We start from the raw sequence: 27,576 nt of genomic DNA, 5'->3' as shown, positions 1-27,576 counted from the left end.
TATCACACTACAATGATGACCAAACCTTCTGTCGGTCTGTAAATGCAGTAAATTAGAATAACTGCCTTGTATAAAATGTCTCTCTCAAAATGGCTGTAGTGAATGTCTTGAAATAGGCCTCTGTCTCTTTAAGAACCTCTGAGCCTTTAGACACGCCCCCTCCACACGCTGTCTGTGGCATCAGTGGGGAGGGGGTTCTGTTGAGGAGCAGTGGTTGGTTACTCGGCTGGTGACGAAAGCTCGGAGGCGTCTCCAGGAGGTGGGGGCGTTCCTAGGAGGACTCAGGCAAAGCTATCCCTAAAATGGCCGCCATCAGAGTTTTTACAGATTACTCAGAAATACGTGAATGTGCCAAGGCAACACTTCAGGCATGTTTTTAATGAGGGAATGACATAATAACATGATGTAAAGCTTGAAAAAGTCCACTTTGCATAACACCTCCCCCTTTAAAATATGCAACGAAGGGGACACGACAGCTAACGAAGCTCAAGCACCAGAGAAATTGGAAAAAAAAAACTCAAGCTTTCTTAAATGGAACCAGCAAGGTTGTGTGGACAAGTCATGCTCTTGTACTGCCGGATAAGTTCACTTCTTATCTTAGTGTATAGGATTGAAAAATGATGAGCATTGTTAGCATTGGTTAGCTAGCTTGCTAAAGTCACAGGAGCTGAAGACGCCACTGCTATGGGCTGCAGTGGCCATGTCTCCCCCGCAGTTGTGGTTCTTATTCAGCGATTTCCTTGCGCTACCATACTATTCCCTGTCCATAACACACAGGGTAAAGAAGAAACACGCAGATTAACCGTCCTCTTTTTTGCGCCAAAGTTCAATCTTGCCAAGGGCGCCAAACTAGGGCCGGCCCTGATAGAACTACAGAGTGGAGCCGCGAGTGACGTAACTATGTCTCTGTGACGGTGGTGATTGGTTCGACCTCAGCCGCCAATCATTCACAAAAGTGGAGTTCATTAATCATAGAATCTACGTGTTCTGTTAAAAAAATGTTGTGATCTTGCCACTCCAGACTTAGCGTATTTCAGTGGGTGGAGACACACATTTTCCTCCAACCAGATCGACTCCGTGGCCTGGAGAGCGGTTATGGGGGAGTGGGGGGTGAACATGTGCATTTGTTTTGTTTGGCGTTCACGCCGATCCGCACCACAGCGGAGGCTGAAGCTCGTTTTCTCTTGAGACGTGAACGCCGCCACAACATCTGGCCCAAAATGTGTTTGTTGTCTGTAATTTAGGTGCAAAAACATTTTTAGTTTTGGTTTTCAATTAATTGTGATTAATTAATTACAGACCTGTAATTAACTTGATCAAAATGTTTTCATCGAGTCTCATCACTAAAATATTTACATTAAGACTTGAGGGCCTCACGTGGCCATGTGTGTCGTGACGCCCTGGCCTTTGACAGTAAACAACATGGCTGCCACCATAAACATCAGACTGAAGTCTGGCAAGATTAATGGAAATAAACCACAAAATCTTTGTTTTTTGCCACGCTGTAACTTTGCTTTGTCTCATTTAGTTCCAAAGTCATTGCCAATTGAAATACATTTCCTTAGAATCGATTCAAGTGATTTTTAAAATCTGCCTCGACTAATTAAACCCAGCCCTCGTAGTGACATTCCTCCATCTTTTGTTCAGGAATGTCTGTGCATCACAAAGCCACGTCTGTTTGACACTGTTTGGAAAATATTGCTTTAGTGAGTGTATAATTAAGTGATTTGGCTCATAGTAATAGCTGTTTGTATAAAGTTACAAGAAACATAACGATTTGTTCCATGTTTGTCTGTCCTGTCAGTTTAAAGCTGATGGTATTAAAAAAAGCACTAAATACACCCTTTTGTGTCCAAGATCGTTACACTGTTGCTCACTTTGATATAATTAAAGCAGTGTGAGGTCTGACTCACGGGCGACTGGTGCGAGTCTCTCTGCAGCCTTGTTGACAGATACAATTGTCCGAGCTGATCCTCTAAATCCAGCCGTCGTGGATAACATCTTCGCTTTCACTGTCCCAAAACTGAGCCTGAGACACAGTAATCCTATAATAGGCGTAAAACAGACGGGATCCAAACACTGGAACCAGACGAGGTGGAGAACAGTTGGACTCACGCTTCCCTGGTCATGATTTAGAGAAAAAAAATAAAACTTACGTATAAACAAAGAGCGTGTGGCAGACGACATAGATGAAATAAAGAAGGTGAGATAAATTGTCAGTGAATCTGGTCAGGAACATCTCATTATAGGATTACCTGTTTGTGTGAGTGTTTTGTTCTATTTTTGTTGATAAGGGAAATCAAGGCACCCAAACACGAGGAGGAATTTCATATTTCCTCCTTTTTTAAGCACTACTGTACTGCTCATGTTAAAGCGAGTACTCTGTGGGAGACTGCTAGGACAACCACATAACTTTCTTTAGAGCCATCTCAAGACCAAAGAGGCATCAAAACACAGAGGGCCAGATCTTGTGGTTCATAGGGCAGGCTGTAGAGCAGACGTGTGGCGCTCCTTGCAATCTTCAGTGTCATACCTGGCGCAAAAAGTGGGCAGGAGGGGGGACAGACTCGCATTGTGATGTTGTGGTGCCGCCCCCTCCCCATGCTTTCCCCAGACCTGCGGAAGGCGGTTGATTGCGAGGGGGGGGTTCTCCTGTAAACGCGTAACATGCGGGATACAGCGCAATGTTTAATAAAGATGAAAGAAATAAAAGTGTCCCTCCGCTGCTGCAGATCCAAGGTGAGCGGGCGGGACAGAATGCGCAAAGTTACGAAATGTACAGGATTTAAGGCGAGACACTGCAGGTGAATGGGGAAAAAATGTATATTTACAGATATCAATTTGAAGCTTTTGCTGTCGATCACTGGCATAAATGTGAGAAAAAAATACACTGCAAGTTTTCTGTCATTTTATCTTTTCATAAAAGAACAAGGTGTTTTATGCCTAAAAATGCCCCAAATTTCCCATCTGTTAGGCGACGAAATCTGAATAATGGATAAAGAGCTACATTCAAATGTATGGTTTCATTTTATTGATAAATGAGTTACCAAGACTTTTTCTGAGGGGGTTTAGGGTTCTTGTTTAGTTTTAAAATAATGTTTTAAAATTTTCATTTTTTTAAGTGGAAAAGTTTCCAAAAATGTAATTTTCGCCTTATTTTTTGACATTCAAAACTCAATAAATGGAGCTTAGGGATTAGATAATAAAAAATCCCTCTGAAAAAATCTTCCAAATATTGTTCAGTCCAAGGCTGGAAAATGTGAAGTCTTTAGGTCCGACTGACGTGGACATAGTGTCGCCACAATGACAGAAAAATGTGTTTTGAGAAAAAGGCCCTTGAAATTGCATTCTCCCATATAAGTCTATGGGGGAACATTGAATCAGCGCAATATTTAAACATGTTATTGTGAAGATTAGGGATATTTTTGGTTTCCGGGTGAAAGCTTGTATGTTCAGAGACCAATTTGGCCCAAAACCTGAAAACTGAAAAAATGGAGTTTTGCCTGTAGCGTCTCCCCTTAATTGATCAGAAACTGTCATATCGGCTGTGGAGGAGTTGCAGAGTTATGCAGCAGTTGCAAGAAAACTGTAGCGTATTGGAACATTTGCGCTACAGCTGCAGGATTCTTGGAGCGGCTGAATTGGAAAAAAAAAAAAAAAAGTTGCTCTGCCTCCTGTAAAATGTGCTTCTTTCTTTTGGACTGAGCTGTGGCTGCACAAGGAGCATCATCAGGAGGTAAAGACTGACACACGATGGAAACGTCTCCTTAAAACTCAGATTAGACCTGGTGTTGTGGCACTTGAAGGCAGGTGTGGTTTATTTATGGAAAACTGTTGTTGTTTTGGTGCTAGGGGCGTGTGTGTTGATCTACTGTATCAAAGTAAACTCCGCTCAAACAGACATTTCAAGGCAATTTCGCTTTTGTTTTCAATTTCACATCGATTCTAAGGAAGAAGACGAGGCAGAGCGTGTTGTGAAGCACTTTGTGGCCTTTGCCTGTGAAAGGTGCTATATAAATAAAGATTACTTACTTACTTACTAGGAACATAATGTGAAGGTGCCATAGAAGAACGGCTCCGAGTGCTGCTTGTAATGAACCACGCCTCAGTCGGCCCCAGTCACGATCTTATTCAGTACCAGACTAGTTTTTTTGAATGATTTCCCGCCCTACCTCCTCCACATCTCCAAAGCAGCAGAACCAACAACCATCAACACCCCTAAATCCCTCCCCGATCATCATCCCTGCACATCTAATACACCATTCATCTCCCCTCGCTCCGTCCTCCTGCCTGTGTCTGGAGCACCACCTAAAGAGAAGCCTGTCAGCGCCCGGGCGAAGGAAAGGCCTGTGTCCTCAGAGCCCCGTGAACACCTGTCACCAGAGGAAACCGAAAAGATGGAGGGTCCGTCGGAGAGCGCCAGAACGATTCCAGATGTTCGAGTGTTAATGCATTGTCTAGAGGTCGCCCAGATGAAGCCAGACTGTCTGCTCTGCGCGGTGATAAAACATGTGGAAGGGGGAAAGCAGGTGCATGGGGAGAGTTCTTTTGCAGAATTATGTGGCGTTTTTAATGAAACATGCTTCAGATTGCAAGATTAAAATGAGAATCTCTCCAAAAACAAAGCAATTATGTCTTTGCTCTCGAAATATATATTCTCTCCTCGATGATACAAGTCAGAAGGGACAAAAATGGGACAAATAAGGGTCTCTACAAGCATTTTAAAGCAAAGTTATTGCCTTAATGGTTTGTGCAGCCCTGTGAGGAAACTCCTATTGTGATATTGGGCTTTACAAAACCACTGATTGATTTAGACGTCAGGGGCGAGTGATTTTGAATGTGTTCTGAAGCGTAGGAAGGAGCTCTGGACTGAAAAAGAACTGCGGTTTTGGTTCCAACTAGTCCCTCTTTGTTACTGCCATGTCCTCTGGATCTTCAACTATAGCTATACACACGATCTACGCAAGGATCTCCCTAGTATTTAAGCTCATATACAGCCCATATGTCTGAATAAAGGACTATTATTTGTGCCAGTGGACAATGGTTATTCCAGGTTAGCCCCGTTAGCTTGTTACAATCGCCTACAGCTCATTGTTGATGAAAAGTCCACAATAAACCACTAATGCATCAAGCCCGGCTCAGTGTGTGATCATCTCAAAGGCTGCTTTATATAGTTACGGCTGTATTGATGTTATTATTGCATAATGCTTGTTTTCACCGGATCTATGCGCTGCTAAGGAGCTGGTTAGCTCCGGGCGAGCGGTTAGCAGCTTATTTCATATTATTCAATATTGTTGGGTGACTAAGCGTCCTACAGTCCATCACTGAATATCAAGCATTGGCTTAAATGACTTGAATTGAGGAAATGTTTCTTGTTTTGAGCGGTTTTCACTCATTTAGACACTTTTCCTGATCGGACCAAGTTTGCTTTGCTTGTTTGAGGACATTTCAGACCAGTTCTAGGGTAAATCTCGCTTGAAATAAGAAAGTAAAATTGCCAATGAGATGAGACCAATTTTCTTACCCCATTGGCAAAGAAAATGACCTGAAAAAAGGACGAAATGTATCGAAACGAGTCAGAAACTTCTCAGAACAAGTGAAATAATCTGGGACAAATGCCCAACAACTTCTTAACTAGTCAAAACAACTAAAATTTGGATTATTATGCTCAAATTGAGATGTTTATACAGATCTAGTTGATTTCCCCGTTTATGTTTTTTGCATAAGAAGAGAATCCAGAAATAAACAAAAAAACAGGAGGACTGGATTGTCTTTCCAGTAAAGCACCACCATGTTCTCCCATAATATTCCAGGTCTAAAGGGGCGAAATGTGTGAAACTGCACCTGCTCCCTCATCAGTCCAGACGCCTGTAATCTCAGGTTAAGTACAGTTATGGCTCCAGAGTCATCCTTTCTATAAAAGAGAGTTTCCGCTGACTCAGTGCTGCCCCTGTTCAAACACTCACTTGTATAATTTGATGTATCGCGGAGAGGCTGGAGCAGGTTCCAGGATTTAGATCATAAAAACAAACAGTGGTTTCTAAGCAGTGTGTGTGGTAAGATTAAAAGAGCGCCGTCACAGGTCTCCACTTGCCTGTTTTTTCGGAGTGTGTTGAGTGAAAAGGCAGGTCATACGTGTCTAAACAGCTGTATCTTTAATCACTGACCTCAAAGGGAGTGTCGTAGGCGCCGGTGGTCCCTCCCACCATGAGAAGCGAGTCCAGGCCGATGCCCAGTCCAAAGGAGACCCAGTCCACGGTCTCCAGCAGGGAGCAGTCCACGAACACAGCCAGGCGTTTGAGTGAGACGCCGACGGCCACGCGATGCCACGACCCGTCAGAGAGGCCCGCGACGGGAAACCTGAGCACACATATTCACGAAAACATAACAATGGAGAAGACATGGTGCATAAAGATTAACTCATTGACTGTCAGCCATTTTAAAATCAGAGAGCTGGCACCTGACAGGTTTTTCAGGATTTTTACTGTTTTTTCAAGACCCACAGAAAATGTAGGCCTTGGTCTATGTCAACACGAAACCCACCAAAAGAAAGATTAGACTCTCTTCTTTCATCTGAAGAAAAAAGTTTGCTTGTACCTCTTTCCATTCTTGGTAATCGTCCGTAGAAAATAGGCAGCATTAGGCAGCACAACTAAGATTTTAACACAAGACATGCTCAAGGCTTTGCTGCAGCTGTTCCTATTGAAAAACCTGATTGAGGCCTATAGACGTCATTGGCAGTCAATAAGTTAAGAACAATCAATGACCAAATCCGGCCCTCTAGCACAAAACCTCTGGCCCTCAAGAGGATTTTAAGAAACAGTATTATGCAAATAAGAGCTCACACTGCAAAAAGTATTTAACTAGATCAGTATAAACATCTCAATTTGAGCATAATAATCCGAACTTTAGTTGTTTTGACTAGTTAAGAATTTCTTAGGCGTTTGTCCGAGATTATTTCACTTGTTCTGAGATGTTTCTGACTCGTTTCGATACATTTCGTCCTTATTTCAGGTCATTTTCTTTGCCAATGGGGTGAGAAAATTGCTCTCATCTCATTGGCAACTTTACTTTCTTATTTCAAAGCGAGATTTACCCTAGAACTGGTCTGAAATGTCCTCAAACAAGCAAAGTAAACTCGGTCCGATCAGGAAAAGTGTCTGAATGAGTGAAAACCGCTCAAAACAAGATACATTTCCTCAATTCAAGTCATTTAAGCCAATGCTTGATAGTTCCAAGGCTTTGGAACAGCCTCCCGTGGAGCTGAGAGAAATACAAAACCTGGACTCTTTTAAAGCTAAAATGAAAACTTTCCTTTTCAAGAAAGCTTATAATTGTTGGTTTTTTAATGTGTGTGTTTTCTAGTAGCACTCTGAGATTCTCTGAATGAAAAGTGCGTTACAAATAAAATGTATTATCATAAAAACTTGATTCTGCTAGAGCTTCTGGGCACTCAGTAAAGGCTAAATAACAGCACTGCAAAGGTAACAAGAGTCTTTTCTTTGTTATTATTATGTCCTGAGTGAGTGTTTAAGCTGCTTCCATTAGCAGTTGTGGGTAACGATAGCAGTAAACCTGCAGACTGGAGACGCATCAGATTCACAACTGCAGATTCATGTGGAACAGACCCGATCCAATCAGATCCAATAAAGGCATTTTGAGATCTCTAAATGCCTGAAGGGGCTTTGTAGAAATATTAAAAGCTGATTTGGGAGGATGCATTGTTTTCTCTGCTCTCTGTGTATCATGAAGGGCCGAAAGAAGCCATGGTTTAGTATTATTACAACAGAGATTTATAGATATGTGCCAACAAGTATGGAGTGAATGAAAAATCTATGTGAAAAGCTCTAAACAAACAAGATTCCCTTCCCTATAGAACACTTTTACAAGCTTCAGAGTGAGATGTGCCCCATACATTTCTGGATCCAGTTCGCAGGTTGAGATTTGTGAGAGTCCTGTGGATATCAACGTAAAACAACTCTCACATAAAAACGATACGTCTGCCTGTAAAACTGCTGCCGGCGGAGGGAAATCTCTCTGCATGAGCTGCGTAAGGCTCAGTGACGGCTCAGAATATCCCAGACACACACTCGCCAAGAAACATCAATAAATACTCCACGATGTCTTGTTAAAATTTGATACTAGAAAGACTTGACACCCCACCTTTTCGTTGGACAGTTTAGGGAAAGCGTGACTTGACACAGATGAAGACTTTTCCTTCATACAAATGTCCAACAAGTCGTAAATAACGAACGCTCCCGATCCCGGAGTTCGGTGATTTGCATTTGCTGCACTTTTTCCAATATGGGGAAACCACAGGCCACATGTAGAAACAATAACCTTCCAACTTTTCATAGCTGATTATAGGAACGGCACAGACTGAGTAGAAGCAATAGATGATCTCAAGGCTTTATATAAAGGAGATTTCTCGTCACGGTGTAAAGTAATCTCATGATATGTTTTTCTTCTTCTTCTTTCATCTCTGACGTTGGGCATTTAATCTGCTGATTGGCGCTTAAAGCAGTACTAAGTAACTCTTGCTCCTAGAGGCCATAAGCGCAACTGCAGGTGTCGTAGCAAGTTGCCATTTTGCGATATTAACCCCTTAACTCCCACCTGAACAGAGCACATTTTCTCCAGCTTTACCCCAATCCAAAAGCTTCTGGAAAAAAGGTGTGAAAATAGCAACAAAACTGAGACGAAAACAGGGATAAAAATGTGAAAAAAAGTGAGAAAAAATGGACGAAAAAGTGACAAAAAATGTACAAAAAATGTTTTTAAAAAAATGACAAAAATTGACAAAAAATTGACAAAAAAGTGAGAAAAAATGGACGAAAAAGTGACAAAAAATTGACAAAAAAGTGACAAAAATGTACAAAAAATGTACAAAAAAATGACAAAAAATTACAAAAAATTGACGAAAAAGTGAAAAAAAATGGACGAAAAAGTGATAAGAATTTGACGAAAAAGTGACAAAAAATTGACGAAAAAGTGACAAAAATTTACAAAAAATGTACAAAAAAATGACAAAAATGGACAAAAAATTGACAAAAAAGTGAGAAAAATGGACAAAAAAGTGAAAAGAATTTGACAAAAAAATGCGGATAATTTGACGAAAAAGCGACAAAAAATTGACCAAAAAAAATGAAAAAGTGATGAAAAAAAATCTGACGAAGTGAGGAAAAAGATCAATTTAGTTTTGTAGGTCTTTCAAATGAGGTGTTACACTGGCCTACAGGATTTGGGTAAAGCTGAACTGGAGAAAATGCTCTCGGTTCAGGCGGGAGTTAAGATGTTAATTGTCTTGGAGAATAAATACTACGCTGACAGAAGCGACAAAGGGACAGAGGGATATTGTACATCCAATCATACAATGGAAATATTTTTTTTCACTCAAACTTGGCTGTAAATACTGTTTAAAGTGACGCTAGCCTGCAGTTAGCTTTGCCCGTTAGCCTGTTAGCTTCTTCCTCTAGTTGCAGACATGGTTTTCTGGCCAGAGACACCAGGGGGAGATGAAAGACCCTCCAATCATTCCATAAACACTTGTATTACCGCCACAGGGACTACGGAGAGGATTCATTAAGGCAAACACGTTACTTAGTACTGCTTTAAAAAGAAAGATAACTTTGCTAAGTTTTCAAGTTCAGTCGATTGGGACCGCTGCCTCAGTGTTTAAACCTGCACCACCGCTCCTGGTTCACGCCCGCAGATACACACACGCACCTCGCTACTTTATCGTCTTGTCAATTAGGTTTTTCAATGGGAAAAAATGCAGAAAAGCCTTGAGCATGTCTGGTGTTAATCTGAATAACTAGGAAATGAGGCCCTTTATCAAAAAGCTTCAAATTCTGTTTAATTATTCATGATTACAATTAAAATAGGAAATTGAATCAGAATACCTTAATGTATCAGCCTTGTTCTAATGATATTGGTAAAAATCGTATCAATTCCCATTCTTATTCTTCATTTTGATACAAACAATACAATAGAATGGCTCCAAAACAAAGGAAACATAATCGCAAGACATCATTTAGAATAGTAAATTATGTCAAAATCCCGTCTCGTGGGATTCAATCAACTTTTGTATCCAATTCTATCGACATATTTGTTGTCTATTGTCTATTCATAGTCCTCTATAGCAATCTGCAACGCACTTGTGTCATGTATCATTTAACTAGAACGACGAGTCTGTCTCTGTCGAAATGTAAAGCATATGTATCGGCCCGAGATCAAATGTAATGGACACAATGTGCTTCGCTCTGACTTTTTGGACACTTTCGCAAAACAGTATTTCACTTTATGTATAGCAAGTGTTGCATGGAGGAAATTGGGTTGTTGCACAATGTGGCTACGCTAGTTCCTCTGAGCTGAAGCTGTGGGCGCTAGTACTTCCTGTTTGTATTCATTTCCATTAAGATTAGCTTAGACCAGTGAGTTCCTGGTAGAAATATTTCCATAGAGGAGACGTTTATGTTTGTGAGGATCAGTGAGTTTGTCTTGAAGCTAAAGGCTAATTTAAACTCTTAACTCCCGCCTGAACCGAGAGGATCTTTTTTCCTCACGTCATCAGATTTTTTTCCCATCATTTTTTATCACATTTTTGTAATTTTTTTTGTCACATTTTTATCACATTTTTATCACATTTTCGTCATTTTTCGTCGATTTCTTGTGACATTTTTGTGACATTTTTGTGACATTTTTGCCACTTTTTCATCAATTTTTTGTCCCTTTTTTGTCAATTTTTTATCACATTTTTGTAATTTTCTTGTCACATTTTTGTCATTTTTCGTCAATTTCTTGTGACATTTTTGTGACATTTTTGTGACATTTTTGCCACTTTTTCATCAATTTTTTGTCCCTTTTTTGTCAATTTATCACATTTTTGCCATTTTTTTGTCACATTTTTGTCACATTTTTGTCATTTTTCGTCAATTTTTTGTCAATTTCTTGTGACATTTTTGTGACATTTTTGCCACTTTTCCATCATTGTTTTCGTCGAGAAAATGTGCTCGGTTCAGGTGGGAGTTAAGCGGTTAATGCATTACACAACTTGAAATAGTGCCTTTACATATATTTTTATAGCATGTTAGCCTTTAGCTTCAAGACAAACTATCGTCTCTGATCTGAACTTCATGATTTGAACACAATAAATGATCGTCTACCGGGAACTCACCGCCCACAACATAATCTTTAGAAAATATGATTATTATTCCAGGAAAAGAAAACAGACAGGAAGTCCAGGCGCTCACACCTTCAGGTCAGAGGAGCTAGCATAGCCACACGTATTGGCTTGTTGCACGGTGTGGCTATGCTAGCTCCTCTGACCTGAAGCTGTGGGCGCTAGTACTTCCTGTCTGTATCCTTGTCCTGGAATAATCATCATATTGTCTAAGGATTATGTTGTGGGCAGTGAGTTCCTGGTAGACGATCATTTACTGTGTGTTCAAATCTTGAGGAGACGCCTGTGATCATGAAGGATTGATAGTTTTTGTTGAAGCTAAAGGCTAACATGCTATGAAAGAACTGAATAAACGCACTATTTCAAATTGTTTAACCTCTTAACTCCCGCCTGAACCGAGAGCATTTTCTCCAGTTCAGCTTTACCCAAATCCTGTAGGCCAGTGTGACGCCTCATTTGAAAGATAAGACCTACAAAACTCATCTAAATGGATCTTTTTCCTCACGTCATCAGATTTTTTGGGGGGGTTTTCAACTAACTTTTTTGTCATTTTTTTGTCACTTTTTGTCATCATTTTGTCACATTTTGTCATCGTTTTTTCATCATTTTTTCGTCCATTTTTTCGTCCATTTTTTCGTTCATTTTTTTATACATTTTTCGTCATTTTTTGTCACTTTTTTGTCACTTTTTTGTCACTTTTTTCATCAATTTTTGTCACTTTTTCATCATTTCTTCGTCAATTTTTTTATACATTTTTCGTCATTTTTCGTCATTTGTTGTCACTTTTTTGTCACATTTTTTCATAAATTTTTGTCACTTTTTCATCATTTCTTCGTCAATTTTTTTATACATTTTTTGTCATTTTTCGTCATTTTTTGTCACTTTTTTGTCACATTTTTTCATCAATTTTTGTCACTTTTTCTTCATTTTTTTGTCAAATTTTTGTCCGTTTTTTGTCAATTTTTTGTCAGGTTTTTGTCTAAGTTTTCTCACTTTTTTATTTTCGTCTCAGTTCTGTCGCTATTTACTCACCTTTTTTCCAGAAGCTTTTGGACTGGGGTAAAGCCAATCTAGAGAAAATGTGCTCGGTTCAGGTGGGAGTTAAGGGGCCAATGCATGAAGTTAATGTTAGCCTTTAGCTTCAAGACAAACTCACTGATCCTCATAATTATAAACATTTACACTGTGCAGCAACTCGTTAACCTGCAGGAAGCGATCATCTACCAGAAACTCACTGTCCACCACAGAATCTGTAGGAAATACCATGATTGGAACGGGTCTGAGCTAATCTTAATGGAAATGAATACGAACAGGAAGTGCTAGTGCCCACAACTTCAGCTCAGAGGAACTAGTGTAGCCACATTGTGCAACAAGCCAATTACACAAGGGGTCTGATGCCCTCTAGTGGCTGAGAATAACACAAAACAATCTAAACTAAATATATTCGCTTCTTTCGTTCCCATTTCTCAGGTACTGATTAAATGGACCTGCCACTCACTCATAGTGTCTGTCCTGGGAGCCGATGAAGGTGATGGCCGTGGAGCTGATCCGCAGCTGCAGGGTCACGTGACCTTCCGGGCTGAGGATGGAGATCACGCTGCGCTCCTCCTTCTGCCTGCTCCTGAACTGCACCAGCAAACTGAAGTCATCCGGGAACCTAAACAAAGATAGGACAAGAGGGAATTCGTTTTTTTGTCCTGTTGTCAAAGAATGAAGTGGAAATGTTGAATGTTTTCATGAAACATAATGTGCAAAGGATTCTTACATGACATCACGTATACTTCCGGCGGCCATTTTGAATACCGAAGTAGCATTATGCAGTACAACAACATGTAACAATCTTTACTCAGGATGAAAATGAAAGACAACTGATTGGTAGTGGCGTTTTTATGTTCTCGTAATCATTGCTCAAGAAGAAAACGCCCCCACAGATGCACATTTATGTGATACAACCAGCAAATGTGTCACAGACGTAGCAGCTCGAGCTACAGCAGGATTTACTAAAGATCTGCTTCACACCTCAGATTAAACTAACACATCAAAGAGGAAGCAGAAAACTTTTCTCTGTGATTTTTACAGTTTGTCATGTCAACAGAGTCTCAGTCTGAATCAGTGTTTAAGCTGCTCAAGACTAGGGCTGAAACAACTCGACTAATCGATGAATCGACGACTAATCAATTATTGAAATAGTCGACAACTATTTTAGTAATCGATTAATGGTTTTCTGGTTCACACAGACTCAAATAGAGCAAAAATTACATGAAAATGTTGTATTTTTGATGAAAACCTACTTTGTTTTTCATAGCAAGTGTATGTAGTTCACTTTGTACATTGTAAATTTCATGAATATCTGTTTGTGTCTCATCCGATCAGAAACAGAATTAAGGCCAAGAGCCTCCAACAAACATTTACTTTACGTTTACTCCATCAACACGTCCTCAAGCGGATCCACTTTAGCTTTATGTGATAAAAAAATAGAAAAATGAAATTTTCCAACACTATTCATAGCCAAGCGACTAATCGATTAATCGTAAAAATAGTCGATAGATTAATCGATTACAAAATAATCATTAGTTGCAGCCCTTCTCAAGACGTTAGCATGCTACCGGTTAGCAATTGACAGTTGATCCAATCAACATCATAAAACACATGTGTGTCTTACATCTATGAACACTGAGGAGTTGTTTGGAGTGTGGTTCAGGTCTTTCTCTTGGAGAGGTCAGAGCTGAGCTGTTGAAGCTAAATGCTAACCGATAGCATGCTAACATCTTAAACACTGACTCACTGGTTTCTTCACATAAACATGCGTCTCTGTGGCCGTGTTTTACTGTTATCTTCTTGTTATCTTCTTGAGCAATGATTACAAGTACATAAAAATGCCACTGTCATCACTTTCTTTTAGATCCTGAGTAGAGATACTGTTACATGTTGTAGTACTGCACAATTCTACTTTGGTGTTCAAAATGGCCGCCAAAACAACAAAGGCATGACTGAAAGGTATGTATAGAGACTGTGCACCATCAGAGACACCTGCCCCCTGCTGGCCTGCACTAACACCTGCGGGTCACAGGATGTCATCAAGGCCGTTTGTTGTCTCACGTTGGGCTAAGAGATGGGCTAATATGAAGTTACCTGTCGTAGAGGACGAGCCTCAGGGACAGAGCGAGGGTGGAGTACTGTCCCACCTCCAGGACGGGACAGCCGCCCTCCAGCCTCACGGAGGAGTTAGTGCGGTTCGACACCTGGGGCCACAGCTCCTGCAGGACGTTCAGCTCGTCTAAAGGGACAGACACAAGAGAAACTCAGCACCAATCACAAATAAAGCACTGGGTAAATGTTTGTTTGACTTGTTAACAACTAAACTACAGAGACGGCAGAATCGTTAAATCAGGCTGAATCATTTTGAAATCGCCGGAATACATCAACATTTCATTTTAAAGCCATGATGTTGGAGAAAGCAGATGTGAGCTGTAGGTGCACGGGCTCTCAGCTTGACTCTCTGTGGTGACTGTAATCATGTTAACAGGCCTGAGGGTAACTGCAGAAAACCACTAAATGTTTTTTTCAAAACCACAAGTGAGGTTTTACACGGCCCACAGAGAGTCTGGTCTGCATCTCTGTCCCACTCTTACCTCATGCCTTGGTCCCTCGGAGCCTGTTCTGAGGCTCTACCCGGGTAGAGGAGTTAATATAGGGTCCAAAAACACAAACAAAGCTTGCAAACCTCATTGCAATTGTAGCACTTGTCGGAAACATCATTTTGAAGTGTCTCACTGAACATTTTCTGTTTCTGTCACACTCTTAAGGCCTGCACTACAAAAAGTAAATATCAAGCATTGGCTTAAATGACTTGAATTGAGGAAATGTTTCTTGTTTTTGTCAGTTTTCACTCATTTAGACACTTTTCCTGATCGGACCAAGTTTACTTTGCTTGTTTGAGGACATTTCAGACCAGCTCTAGGGTAAATCTCGCTTGAAATAAGAAAGTAAAACTGTGATCATGAAGGATTGATAGCTTGTCTTGAAGCTAAAGGCTAACATGCTATGAAAAAATATACATAAAGGCACTATTTCAAGTTGGGTAATGCATTAACCCCTTAGCTCCCACCTGAACCGAGCACATTTTCTCGACGAAAACAATGATGGAAATGTGGCAAAAATGTCACAAGAAATTGACAAAAAATTGACGAAAAATGACAAAAATGTGACCAAAAAATGACAAAAAATATGACAAAAATGTGACAAAATGTGACAAAAATGTGACCAATAAATGACCAAAAAATTACAAAAATGTGACAAGAAAATTACAAAAATGTGATAAAAAATTGACGAAAAAATGAATGATCCTTATAAGCATAAACGTCTCCTATATGGAAATATTTCTACCAGAAACTCACTGGTCTAAGCTAATCTTAATGGAAATGAATACGGACAGGAAGTACTAGCGCCCACAGCTTCAGCTCAGAGGAACTAGCGTAGCCACATTGTGCAACAAGCCAATTGCACCATAGCTACTCGATTCAACCGGCTCATTTTAGGAGCAATTTGGGAAGCCGAGGCCTCAAACTTCTGGACTGACGATAATGCTTTGTTCTGTCATGGTGGTGAAAAGGCTCCTCCCTCTTTATCGAGACCATACACCTTTTACCAGAGCCAACATGTCTCCCTCTTTCATGACAGCAAAATCATTTATTTACCGCCTGGTGTAAAGCAGTCTGACAGCGTCCACCGGTTTTCTTCTTTTTTCCCTTTCTTTTTATTAAAACCTTTGTGCGTGTTTTACTGTAATCACGAGTCTTTGATGCCGGTTCAAAGTAAGATCTGCACACACGCCCCTCTCCCAGCAGGGAACTAAAGGCTACACAGTGATCAATGGTGCGTGGAAACTACAAAGGACTTTTTCCAAAATGGCGCACGCTGTACATGTGAACACAACTGTGGATGTTTGGAAGCGGGCCAGTGTTTTATTGACACTCTGAACAGACTTTGAGTTAGTGCGCATGGCTGAGTGTGGACTGAGCGTGGTAGATCCATCAGTGCAGGAGCTTCGTGCTGTGGAGCAGGAGCGCCAAAGCCCTCCACAGTTCTGCAAAAGTCTTACGCTCAGAAGTTTTAGTTACACCCACTGCTTTCGCTGCTCTTCTTGCAGTTTAGTGGTAGTGGCTTCTTCTCTAATTGGCAATTCTACATGATTAGAACCTGAAAAAGCTGCGAGAATGAGCTGCTATTATTGATCCAAGCCCAATTAAAGGTCTGGGGAACAGGAAAACTTCTGCTAGATGCCACCAGTCTGCTTCAATATGCAGCTCTCGGGGGGGAAAAAGTTTGGACACCCCTGGTCTTTGGCTTTGTCTTTTGCCTAAATATTCCAGACTTCCAGACCGTGTTCGCCTGCAGATGGTTTCATGACAGTAGTGGGAGTTTAGTGTTAGGTCAGTACTGTACCATTTCTTCTTTTCTTTTTTTTTTTCCTTTATTTATTGCAAGAAGTGCATATTTTACAAATGTGCAGAGGGGGCACAATACATTTAAAGAAAAGATAAGAGAGACAAAACAACACACATGAGGTATGACATAGGACGATAGACTAGTTTGAGCTACAATTCGTACCATTAGTGCCGCCGTCACTACAAACACCACAACTGCTGCCACCACCAACGCCACTGCAGCACCACCATCACTATCACTACCAAATTAGGCTTTACTTGATCTTATTCTGATTGTCTCTAAGCTTCAGAGCCGGACTGATGATGCTGTGACTGCATGATCTTTGTCCCAAGCACAGTTGTTGTCTCACTGTGTTTTATTTGTTTGTTTTTGCTTTATTATGTGCGGAGTGCGGTCTCCTGCTGCATAATCATTTCCTTTGGGACATTAATAAAGTTGAACCTTGAACCACCACTACTAAAATAAAAGATTTGAGTTTAGAGTAGAGTAAATTCATAGAACGGAACAGATAACAAATAAAGAGAAGAGAATTTTTTTTAAAAAGAAAAGAAAAAAAAAAGTGAAAAAAGAAAAAAAGAAATATATATATATATATATATATATATATATATATATATATATATATATATATATATATAAATAAATGAATGGGTTCCATTAATTATTTCTTGTAAATAATGTGGTTGTAATTAAATGTGTGGCATTCTTCTCATACATCTCATACAAGGGCAATGTCCGCACACTGTTCCCCACGCCTGCGACGCCCAGGCCGGCACCCGCGGCCGCCCACTGTTGGTCCCCCGTCAATCCTGATTCTTGCTTTGTCCCTTTACAGTAGGTCCCAGTGTGTCCCTAAATAGAGTGAGGTGCATTAAAATGAGCATCGAGCTCATCCTATTCTTTGTGTTTTCCCCTTTACAGGGTTTCTCGGTATGTCCCTAAGTAAGGTGAGGTGCATTAAAATAAGCATTGAGCTTACCCTAGTCTTTATGTTTTCTTTTTTCTTTTTGTTTGTTTGTTTGTTTTTCTCCCTGAGCTAATGTGATGCGTTAAAAACAGTGGCAGGGTGCCTATAGGCAAGCTACACCTTAGGGCCAGCCGGGGAAGAGGCATGCTAGCAGGGGCCAGAGGCATCCATGCACCATCGAATATGTAAACTGTACCGTTTCTCGAACTGGATTTGCTTCAGCTTCACCCTTATCATGACACACACTGCAAAAAGTAATTAACTAGATCAGTATAAACATCTCAATTTGAGCACAATAATCCAAATTTCAGTTGTTTTGACTAGTTAAGAAGTTCTTGGGCATTTGTCCTGGATTATTTCACTTGTTCTGAGATGTTTCTGACTCGTTTCGATACATTTCGTCCTTATTTCAGGTCATTTTCTTTGCCAATGGGGTAAGAAAATTGGTCTTGTCTCATTGGCAATTTTACTTTCTCATTTCAAGCGAGATTTACCCTAGAACTGGTCTGAAATGTCCTCAAACAAGCAAAGCAAACTCGGTCCGATCAGGAAAAGTGTCTAAATGAGTGAAAACCGCTCAAAACAAGAGACATTTCCTCAATTCAAGTCATTTAAGCCAATGCTTGAGGTAAAAAATGACCCACAAAATGACAAAAAATTGATACAAAAAAGACAAAAAATTGATTTAAAAAAAATGACAAAAAATGTGACAAAAAATAATGAAAAATGACCCAAAAAAAATTGATTAAAAAAACGACAAAAATTGACAAAAAAATGGATAAAAAATGACAAAAAATGACAAAAAAATGACAAAAAAATTGATTTAAAAAAATGACAAAAAATGTGACAAAAAATTATGAAAAATGACCCAAAAAATGACAAAAAAATTGATTTAAAAAAACACAAAAAATGACAAAAAATGTGACAAAAAAATTATCTCATTGGCAGTTTTACTTTCTTATTTCAAGCGAGATTTACCCTAGAACTGGTCTGAAATGTCCTCAAACAAGCAAAGCAAACTTGGTCCGATCAGGAAAAGTGTCTAAATGAGTGAAAACCGCTCAAAACAAGATACATTTCCTCAATTCAAGTCATTTAAGCCAAATTTGGCCTAAATGTTGCCTTGGACTTTGTGTTTACCTATACTGTGAACAGGCCAAATGTTAGATTAGATCCATGTTTTCCTTTTAACTACAGACCTCACACAGCATCCACACAAACTCTGATGCTTTTATCACAAAGGGAGTGATTTTTGGGTAGGACTCAAGACCCAAGTCCTAAAAATAAATCCAAACCGAGCTGAGCTTAATCTCATTCCTCGTATATGGATCAGCTACAGATAACACAGTTGGGATTGGACATCGTACAACTTAAGGCTCGCTCTGCCAGACGACGTAAATTACATCCGCCGAGCGTTGAGTGGACGACTTCCCCGTTGATACGAGTCCAAGAAGAGCTCACGCTTCTTGTTGTAATCAAATGTCACTGGGAGAAGTGCCATGCGCGATCATATGCAACTCATTTATTATCTTTTTGAAATCCTTGTTTATGAGACGCATATGGTTCTCGTGCGTTCGGCCTGCGCAGTTTAAAGTGAACGCTCGGAGATGTCTGTTTCCTGAAGACAAGGTCTGCCAGGGGTGTGTCGCCTCCAGAGCGGAGTCTTTTATTGAAATTGCTTCAAAAAGACGATTTCCCGTGTGTCTCATCAAATGTTATGTTCAAAAAGGAGAATACATTTTTCTTTACTAACGACAAGAGCTTTGTGATTGTCCGTGAGGTTCCCAACAAGGAAACTTCACCATTTTTCCTACATTTTCCTTCACTTTTATGGGATAGATTTCAAAATACAATTAGGCTGTTTTTATAGAGTACAGAAAAAGGTAAGACATGCTTTGTAGTGAAGGAAATCTGAGCACTGAATCGATAAGTGAAGTTGTTCGACTTTAGAATCGCTGTGTAGAACAAAATCCAATACCAGGCAAGCTTTACATGAAGCTTTGTGTCCATTTTAGATTTTATGGAAGGCGTTTACAGTAGGGCTGTGCAATTAATCGAAATTCGATTACGATTTCGATTACAACAGTAAACGATTACAAAATTAGCATAATGGCAAAAAATCGATCAGAATTTTTTTTGCCAATTTTTTTCCCAAAAAAAAATTTCAATTTTTTTTTTTTTTCAATTTTTTTTTTTTTCAATTTTTTTTCTAATTTTAAATTTTGGGATTTTTGTCACTTTTTTGCTGGATTTTTGTCTTTTTTTTGCTGGATTTTTGTCTTTTTTTTATGGATTTTTGTCACTTTTTTGCTGGATTTTTGTCCTTTTTTGCTGGATTTTTGTCTTTTTTTAATGGATTTTTGTCTTTTTTTGATGGATTTTTGTCACTTTTTTGCTGGATTTTTGTCATTTTTTTGCTGGATTTTTGTCACTTTTTTGCTGGATTTTTGTCTTTTTTTGATGGATTTTTGTCATTTTTTTGCTGGATTTTTGTCTTTTTTTGATGGATTTTTGTCTTTTTTTGATGGATTTTTGTCTTTTTTCTGCTGGATTTTTGTCTTTTTTTTTTATAGATTTTTGTCACTTTTTGCTGGATTTTTGTCATTTTTTTGCTGGATTTTTGTCACTTTTTTGCTGGATTTTTGTCTTTTTTTTTATAGATTTTTGTCACTTTTTGCTGGATTTTTGTCATTTTTTTGATGGATTTTTGTCTTTTTTTGATGGATTTTTGTCACTTTTTTGCTGGATTTTTGTCATTTTTTTGCTGGATTTTTGTCACTTTTTTGCTGGATTTTTGTCTTTTTTTGATGGATTTTTGTCATTTTTTTGCTGGATTTTTGTCACTTTTTTGCTGGATTTTTGTCTTTTTTTGATGGATTTTTGTCTTTTTTTGATGGATTTTTGTCTTTTTTCTGCTGGATTTTTGTCTTTTTTTTTATAGATTTTTGTCACTTTTTGCTGGATTTTTGTCATTTTTTTGCTGGATTTTTGTCACTTTTTTGCTGGATTTTTGTCTTTTTTTTTTATAGATTTTTGTCACTTTTTGCTGGATTTTTGTCATTTTTTTGATGGATTTTTGTCTTTTTTTGATGGATTTTTGTCACTTTTTTGCTGGATTTTTGTCACTTTTTTGATGGATTTTTGTCTTTTTTTGATGGATTTTTGTCTTTTTTGATGGATTTTTGTCACTTTTTTTGCTGGATTTTTGTCTTTTTTTGCTGGATTTTTGTCTTTTTTTTGATGGATTTTTGTCTTTTTTTTGCTGGAGTTTTGTCTTTTTTTGATGGATTTTTGTCACTTTTTTGATGGATTTTTGTCTTTTTTTGATGGATTTTTGTCTTTTTTTTGATGGATTTTTGTCTTTTTTTGATGGATTTTTGTCTTTTTTTGCTGGATTTTTGTCACTTTTTGCTGGATTTTTTTAAAGGCAACAAATAATCGTTTGAATAATCGTGATTTCAATTATGACAAAAATAATCGTGATTATTATTTGTTCAATAATCGAGCAGCCCTAGTTTACAGTCTGCTCTCTATAATTGAAGAATACAATAGTTGTGAGATCAGTGGGTCTCAACGTCATCCTCCTGAAGCACCCTTTGCATGCACCCTCAAGCTCAAAGTTTATTTAATATAGCGCATTGTAAAGAGAACATTTTTCAAGTCTGTCGATGCCTACGAGGAGAAGGTGGGTCTCTTAAACTTCTCCACTGCTTTCAATACAATCCATCTCCAGGAGAGACCAATCATCACGGCTCTGGTCTAACTTGTGAACAGGATTTGTGGACCTGCAGCGCTGGAGCTCCTCAGGGCACGGCGCTCTGGCCCCTCCTCTTCACCCTCTACACGGCTGACTTCAATTATAACTCAGATACATGACACATGCGGACGTTCTCTGATGACGCGGCAACTGTGGCATGTATCACAGACGGGTGAAGAGGGGGAGCACAAGGGCCTGGTGAAGGACTCGTGGAGCGGTGCCAGCGAAAACCAACGAGGTGGTGCTGGATTTCCATCAGGCGCCATCCTCGCTGTAACCCATCAAGCCTCTGACTGAACCAGCTCGTAAAGAGGCGGTCGGACTGTGCCTGGACTCTGTGGAGAATCAGGACAATCGTTTCCAATCAGAGCCACTGCCTGAACTCAGCAGCTTCAGGGAGCAGCAGGAGAGGAGAGCTGGAAATGCTTTGTACATTAGTCTCGCAGGGCCTTAATTTCTTGCACTTTGACCTTTCAGTGTTGAATCTTATTTTGTATGTGTTTTTAATTTGTTGATTACAATGATTCAGCTTTTTTCACGCTGCCGAGGGCAATAAAGTGTTTGAAGAAATGTTATTATTTGCAACAATTGATAGTTTGAATTTCATAATACATATTTAATTCAGTTTAAGTAACTAGGACGATGATGTAGATGATGTAGGCAACAATACTATGTTTGAGTTTGTAATGTATACTATCATTAGATTGATGTAGGCTTCCATTATAAAATGTTCCCATTGGGTGGATTTTGGGGTTTAAAGAGGGGGTATTCTGCTTTTTTCAGTCACACAGCACCAGTCTATATCACACTACAATGATGATCAAACCTTCTGTTGGTCTGTAAATGCAGTAAATTAGAATAACTGCCTTGTATAAAATGTCTCTCTCAAAATGGCTGTAGTGAATGTCTTGAAATAGGCCTCTGTCTCTTTAAGAACCTCTGAGCCTTTAGACACGCCCCCTCCACACGCTGTCTGTGGCATCAGTGGGGAGGGGGTTCTGCTGAGGAGCAGTGGTTGGTTACTCGGCTGGTGACGAAAGCTCGGAGGCGTCTCCAGGAGGTGGGGGCGTTCCTAGGAGGACTCAGGCAAACCTATCCCTAAAATGGCCGCCATCAGAGTATTTACAGATTACTCAGAAATACGTGAATGTGCCAAGGCACCACTTCAGGCATGTTTTTAATGAGGGAACGACATAATAACATGATGTAATGTTTGAAAAAGTTGATTTTGCAGAATAACCCCCCTTTAATATTTATCAGGGAGTTTATGATCTAATAGGACACATACAATAGGTCTGTGTTCGGCGTAAAACAAGAGGAGCCAAAATCAGCATTTAAGGCTAAGTTCACAGGACTTTCTACAAAATCCAAGCAGAGCTCATGACAGTGACTGATGTGAAACAGATAATGCTTTAGGGCTGGGACAAAATATCGGATCGGATTTGGATTGCAATACTTTGCGCTGCAATACCTATCGATACTTTATCAAGTATCACAATACATTCAATACTTGTGTTTGGAGGCCTTTTTATCACACACTCCTTTGTTTTCCAGTAACAGCTACACAGCACTTTGTTACATTGTGTTAATGCACTTTTCAATCTTAACACTTCAGTAAATGTCAAATGGCATTTGATTTACAAACTTTGGATACATGACTTTGTACACATTTTAAAGTAAACATATTACTTATCATAATTAGTTACTGGATTGCAATACATATCGGATTGGCCCCGAGTATCTTGGTACATATCGGATCGTGACAAAAGTGGATCATCCCAGCCCTATAATGCAGGGGTAGGCAACGTCAGGCACGGGGGCCAAATCCGGCCCTCCAGCTGAGAACCTCTGGCCCCCAATATGATTTTGAGAAATATTATTATGCAAATAAGGGATCAATTACCTGTTAAAGTACACTAAAAATGAGAGAAATAATGTCTTTTTATAGTGTATTTAGTTTTAAATGTCTTTGCAGACCATCCCACTTGGTCATATGTAATGTAAAACAGTGATTCTCAACTGGTGGGTCGGGACTCAAAACATTTTGCAACAAATACAAAATTTTATACGATATATGACAAATTATAGCTTTATTATATAGCTTGCCATTAAGGTAATGGTGGGTCTCAGAGCCGGACCACTTTAGAACCACTGATGTAAAACATTGGCATTTCAGAAAATAGTTCTTAACTTTAGGCTACAACGGTAAGGTTCGACCCATGGTGTTTTAGCAATTATGAAAATAGGCCCTCCATGACGCAGACTTGCCGACCCCTGCAACTTCACCTAAAAACACAACTGTTACACGTAGCTTGAGTTGGATTTCCAAATTTACAAAGTGCTAAAGGGCTTATTATTATCTAGTTAAGCTTATTCGTGTTGTAGCGGCAGCTCCTGTTTCTACTTTTTCGATGTTTTACCCAAATAAACACAGCAAGGCCAGATCACTGAGCACAAAATGCATGGACTCGGACTGGATTGAGCAGGCTTAGTACTTCATAAAACACAAACTGGAATCAATTAGCGGAACAGATTTGGTAAAGATGCTTGTGTTAATGATCGGTGATTAGCACTGCCCTGCCAACCTGACCCTTTCTCCCGACTCTGGTGTCCAGGCTCATCACACTGACGTAACAACAATCAAACAAACACCTGACTGTCAAAATGAAAGTGGGATTTGGTATCGAAACCGGTATTGAGTATCAAGTTTTGTCTCCGAGTACTATTACTGTCTACTGTGCCATTCCCAGGACCGATCAAGTCTTACATAACCTGCAGTCCTTTTTTCTCCGCAGACAGGTTAGGTTGCCTTAATTGCAGCAATAGACTCAACAAATATATCAGTTTCAGGGACGACAGTATCTCCGATGTGAATCAGGACGGAGCTGCAGCGTAACCTGTCTGAGTTCTCTGGAAGACGTCCACTACAAAGACTCCAATCCCCTCCAGCTGTATCCGAGAGCGCAGCATGTGTCCAATCACGTCTCCCGAAACCACAGACGATAAATCATCCCCCAAACTCTGCCCCTTTAATTAGCTTCTGGAAACGCAAGCTGTCCTCCGATGCTGTCATGCATTCTTTGATGGAATCACTCAGACAGCTATGAGAAACGGTCCAGCCAAACAACACATGGAGCAAACTAGAACATGGGAGAGTCTGCAGTGAGTTAAAAGTTCCCTCGAAGCCTCAAAAATGGGAACGATGCTGGGGGAGCGGTGTGGGTTTAGCGCGAGCATCAACGCGAGCTAAAAAAAATCAATGTTTATGTATAATTAGTAAGCAGGACCTAGGGCTGTGCAATTAATCGAAATTCGATTACGATTTCGATTGCAACAGTAAACGATTACAAAATTAGCATATTCGCAAAAAATCGATCATATTTTTTTTTTTTTTTTTTTCTCAAATTAATTTTTCAAAAACAAAAAAATCACTTTTTTTTCCTAATTTTAAATTTTTGGATTTTTGTCATTTTTCTGCTGGATTTTTGTCATTTTTCTGCTGGATTTTTGTCTTTTTTTGTTGGATTTTTGTCTTTTTTTTGTTGGATTTTTGTCTTTTTTTTGCTGGATTTTTGTCTTTTTTTGCTGGATTTTTGTCATTTTTTTGCTGGATTTTTGTCATTTTTCTGCTGGATTTTTGGCATTTTTTGCTGGATTTTTGTCTTGTTTTGTTGGATTTTTGTCTTTTTTTTGCTGGATTTTTGTCACTTTTCTGCTGGATTTTTGTCTTTTTTTTGCTGGATTTTTGTCATTTTTCTGCTGGATTTTTGTCTTGTTTTGTTGGATTTTTGTCTTTTTTCTGCTGGATTTTTGTCATTTTTTTGCTGGATTTTTGTCACTTTTTTGCTGGATTTTTGTCTTTTTTTGTTGGATTTTTGTCTTTTTTTGCTGGATTTTTGTCATTTTTTTGCTGGAGTTTTGTCTTTTTTTGTTGGATTTTTGTCATATTTCTGCTGGATTTTTGTCTTGTTTTGTTGGATTTTTGTCTTTTTTTTGCTGGATTTTTGTCTTTTTTTTGCTGGATTTTTGTCTTTTTTTGCTGGATTTTTGTCTTTTTTTTGCTGGATTTTTGTCATTTTTCTGCTGGATTTTTGTCTTTTTTTGCTGGATTTTTGTCTTTTTTTTGCTGGATTTTTGTCTTTTTTTTGCTGGATTTTTGTCTTTTTTTTGCTGGATTTTTGTCTTTTTTTTGCTGGATTTTTGTCTTTTTTTTGCTGGATTTTTGTCTTTTTTTTTGCTGGATTTTTGTCTTTTTTTGCTGGATTTTTGTCTTTTTTTTGCTGGATTTTTGTCTTTTTTTTGCTGGATTTTTGTCATTTTTCTGCTGGATTTTTGTCTTTTTTTTGTTGGATTTTTGTCTTTTTTTTATGGATTTTTGTCTCTTTTTTTATGGATTTTTGTCTTTTTTTAATGGATTTTTGTCTTTTTTTTATGGATTTTTTTAAAGGCAACAAATAATCGTTTGAATAATCGTGATTTCAATTATGACAAAAATAATCGTGATTATTATTTTTTCAATAATCGAGCAGCCCTAGCAGGACCGCTTCTCAAGTCTGTGATTGTTCAAGTGGGTCCAGAGAAAGCCTGTGAACTTGTGTTTGATGAAGTCAGTCCTTAACAACTCTTGGTCCGTGTCCAGCTGACAGTCAGCGCTCTGCATTCTCAACGGCCGCGCAATTATGAAACAGCTTGGAAATGTTTCTCGGAGACAAAAGGCTTAGGTTAAGTGCGTTGTCTTTGTACGTCGTCCAAACAATTGTTTCTATTAAGCCGATCGGTTTTGGCAGCGCAGCAGATTCAAAATCCGATCCATAAGACTCTGCAACTGTGTGTAGTTCAAGCCCTCCAATATGAGACCAGATTTTGGAAACAAGCTTCAACATCCATCAACCTAAAACATACAAGATAGGCTCATCCTCCAGCTTTGTACTCATGATTGTATGGCACAAATTTGGCAGCCCCGTTTCTGTCAGTTTACCCCAGGGCAACTATGGCTATAAAGCAACCAACACACAGTATAGACCCTTTAATTGGGCTTAGCTGTAGGCGGGAAACTAGATTCCTACGGATACAGACAGTCATAGAAGGGGGCGTGGCCTCACCGAGGGGGAAAACAGAACCTTTTGGGAAACACAGTTCAATCTTTTTCGCCATTTTCTAGGGAAACATGAACTTATTTATCACATACATAAAGTCAAGTCTAAATCGGGTCCATATGGATGTTTATTCACAGCAGATTGTTCAGTAGAAGCAAAAAAACAGCAGTCATAGCAAGCAATAGCTAGCGTTAGAATGTAGCACGATGCTAACATGAAGCATCGTGTTTGCATTCTCCGTTATTTATGTATTTATGGGCTGTTGAACCACGTTGCTCCTCTCCATGTCTTTGTATCTTTATTGGGTAGAAATTATCCAATTTCACCTATTTGTTTTTTTTTTTTAAACAAATGCATTATTATCCACAAATAATTAACCGTTTGAGTGTCTGTGCTGTCTAGTGATCAGCAGAGTAACCATATGATACTCTTCCATATCAGGTAGTTAATTTCTTTGAGACAAGAGAATTAGTGATGCATTGGGGCATTGTGGCGAGTGAGACTATACGGTGTTCCTATTCAAGACACTTTGATGAGAACGACTGAATATATTTTTTTAACATTTTCTGCTGGTGGTGGTGCCTCGTGATTTTTTCAATGAAAAAATGTGCCTTGGCTCAAAAAAGGTTGAAAAACACTGATGTAGAGGGAGGAAAATACTCTGTATAGTCCCTTTTTTTGAATAATTGAAGAAAGTTAAGATTGTTCTCTTCTTTGTTTTCCCCCTTAAAGCAGTACTAAGTAACTCTTGCCCCTAGAGGCCATAAGCGCAAGTGCAGGTGTCGTAGCAAGTTGTGATTTTTTTAACTTATTAATTGTCTTGGAGAGTAAATAGAAAAGGCAAAGGGAGAGAGGGATATTGTACATCCAATTATACAATGGAAATATTTTTTTTCACTCAAACTTGGCTGTAAATACTGTTTAAAATGATGCTAACCCGCAGTTAGCTTTGCCCGTTAGCATGTTAGCTTCTTCTTCGTGATTCCATTAGTGTGTATTGGTGAAGTTGCAATTGTGGTTTTCTGGCCAGAGACACCAGGGGGAGATGAAAGACCCTCCAATCATCCCATAAACACTTGTATTACCCCCACAGGGACTAGGGAAAGGATTTATTAAGGTAAACACG

The 27,576-nt window shown here is 39.1% G+C and overlaps 1 protein-coding gene across 1 annotated transcript in view; it reads right to left on the bottom strand.

Annotated features, from left to right (window-relative positions):
• The window catches only part of LOC306981570 (uncharacterized protein), a gene marked incomplete at its 5' end in the record, with an annotated part of 139,220 nt that overhangs the window by 71,569 nt on the left and 40,075 nt on the right, over positions 1-27,576 (bottom strand). Inside the window, 3 exons of the mRNA XM_079581178.1 lie at positions 6,168-6,360; positions 12,681-12,839; positions 14,315-14,459. Coding sequence (XP_079437304.1) covers positions 6,168-6,360; positions 12,681-12,839; positions 14,315-14,459 — 497 coding nt within the window. The remainder of the gene's footprint in view (positions 1-6,167; positions 6,361-12,680; positions 12,840-14,314; positions 14,460-27,576) is intronic.

The sequence above is a fragment of the Gobius niger genome (genome assembly GCF_951799975.1).
Source record: "Gobius niger genome assembly, chromosome: 22".
NCBI lineage: Eukaryota > Metazoa > Chordata > Actinopteri > Gobiiformes > Gobiidae > Gobius > Gobius niger.
This window is presented reverse-complemented; position numbering and strand designations above follow the sequence as displayed.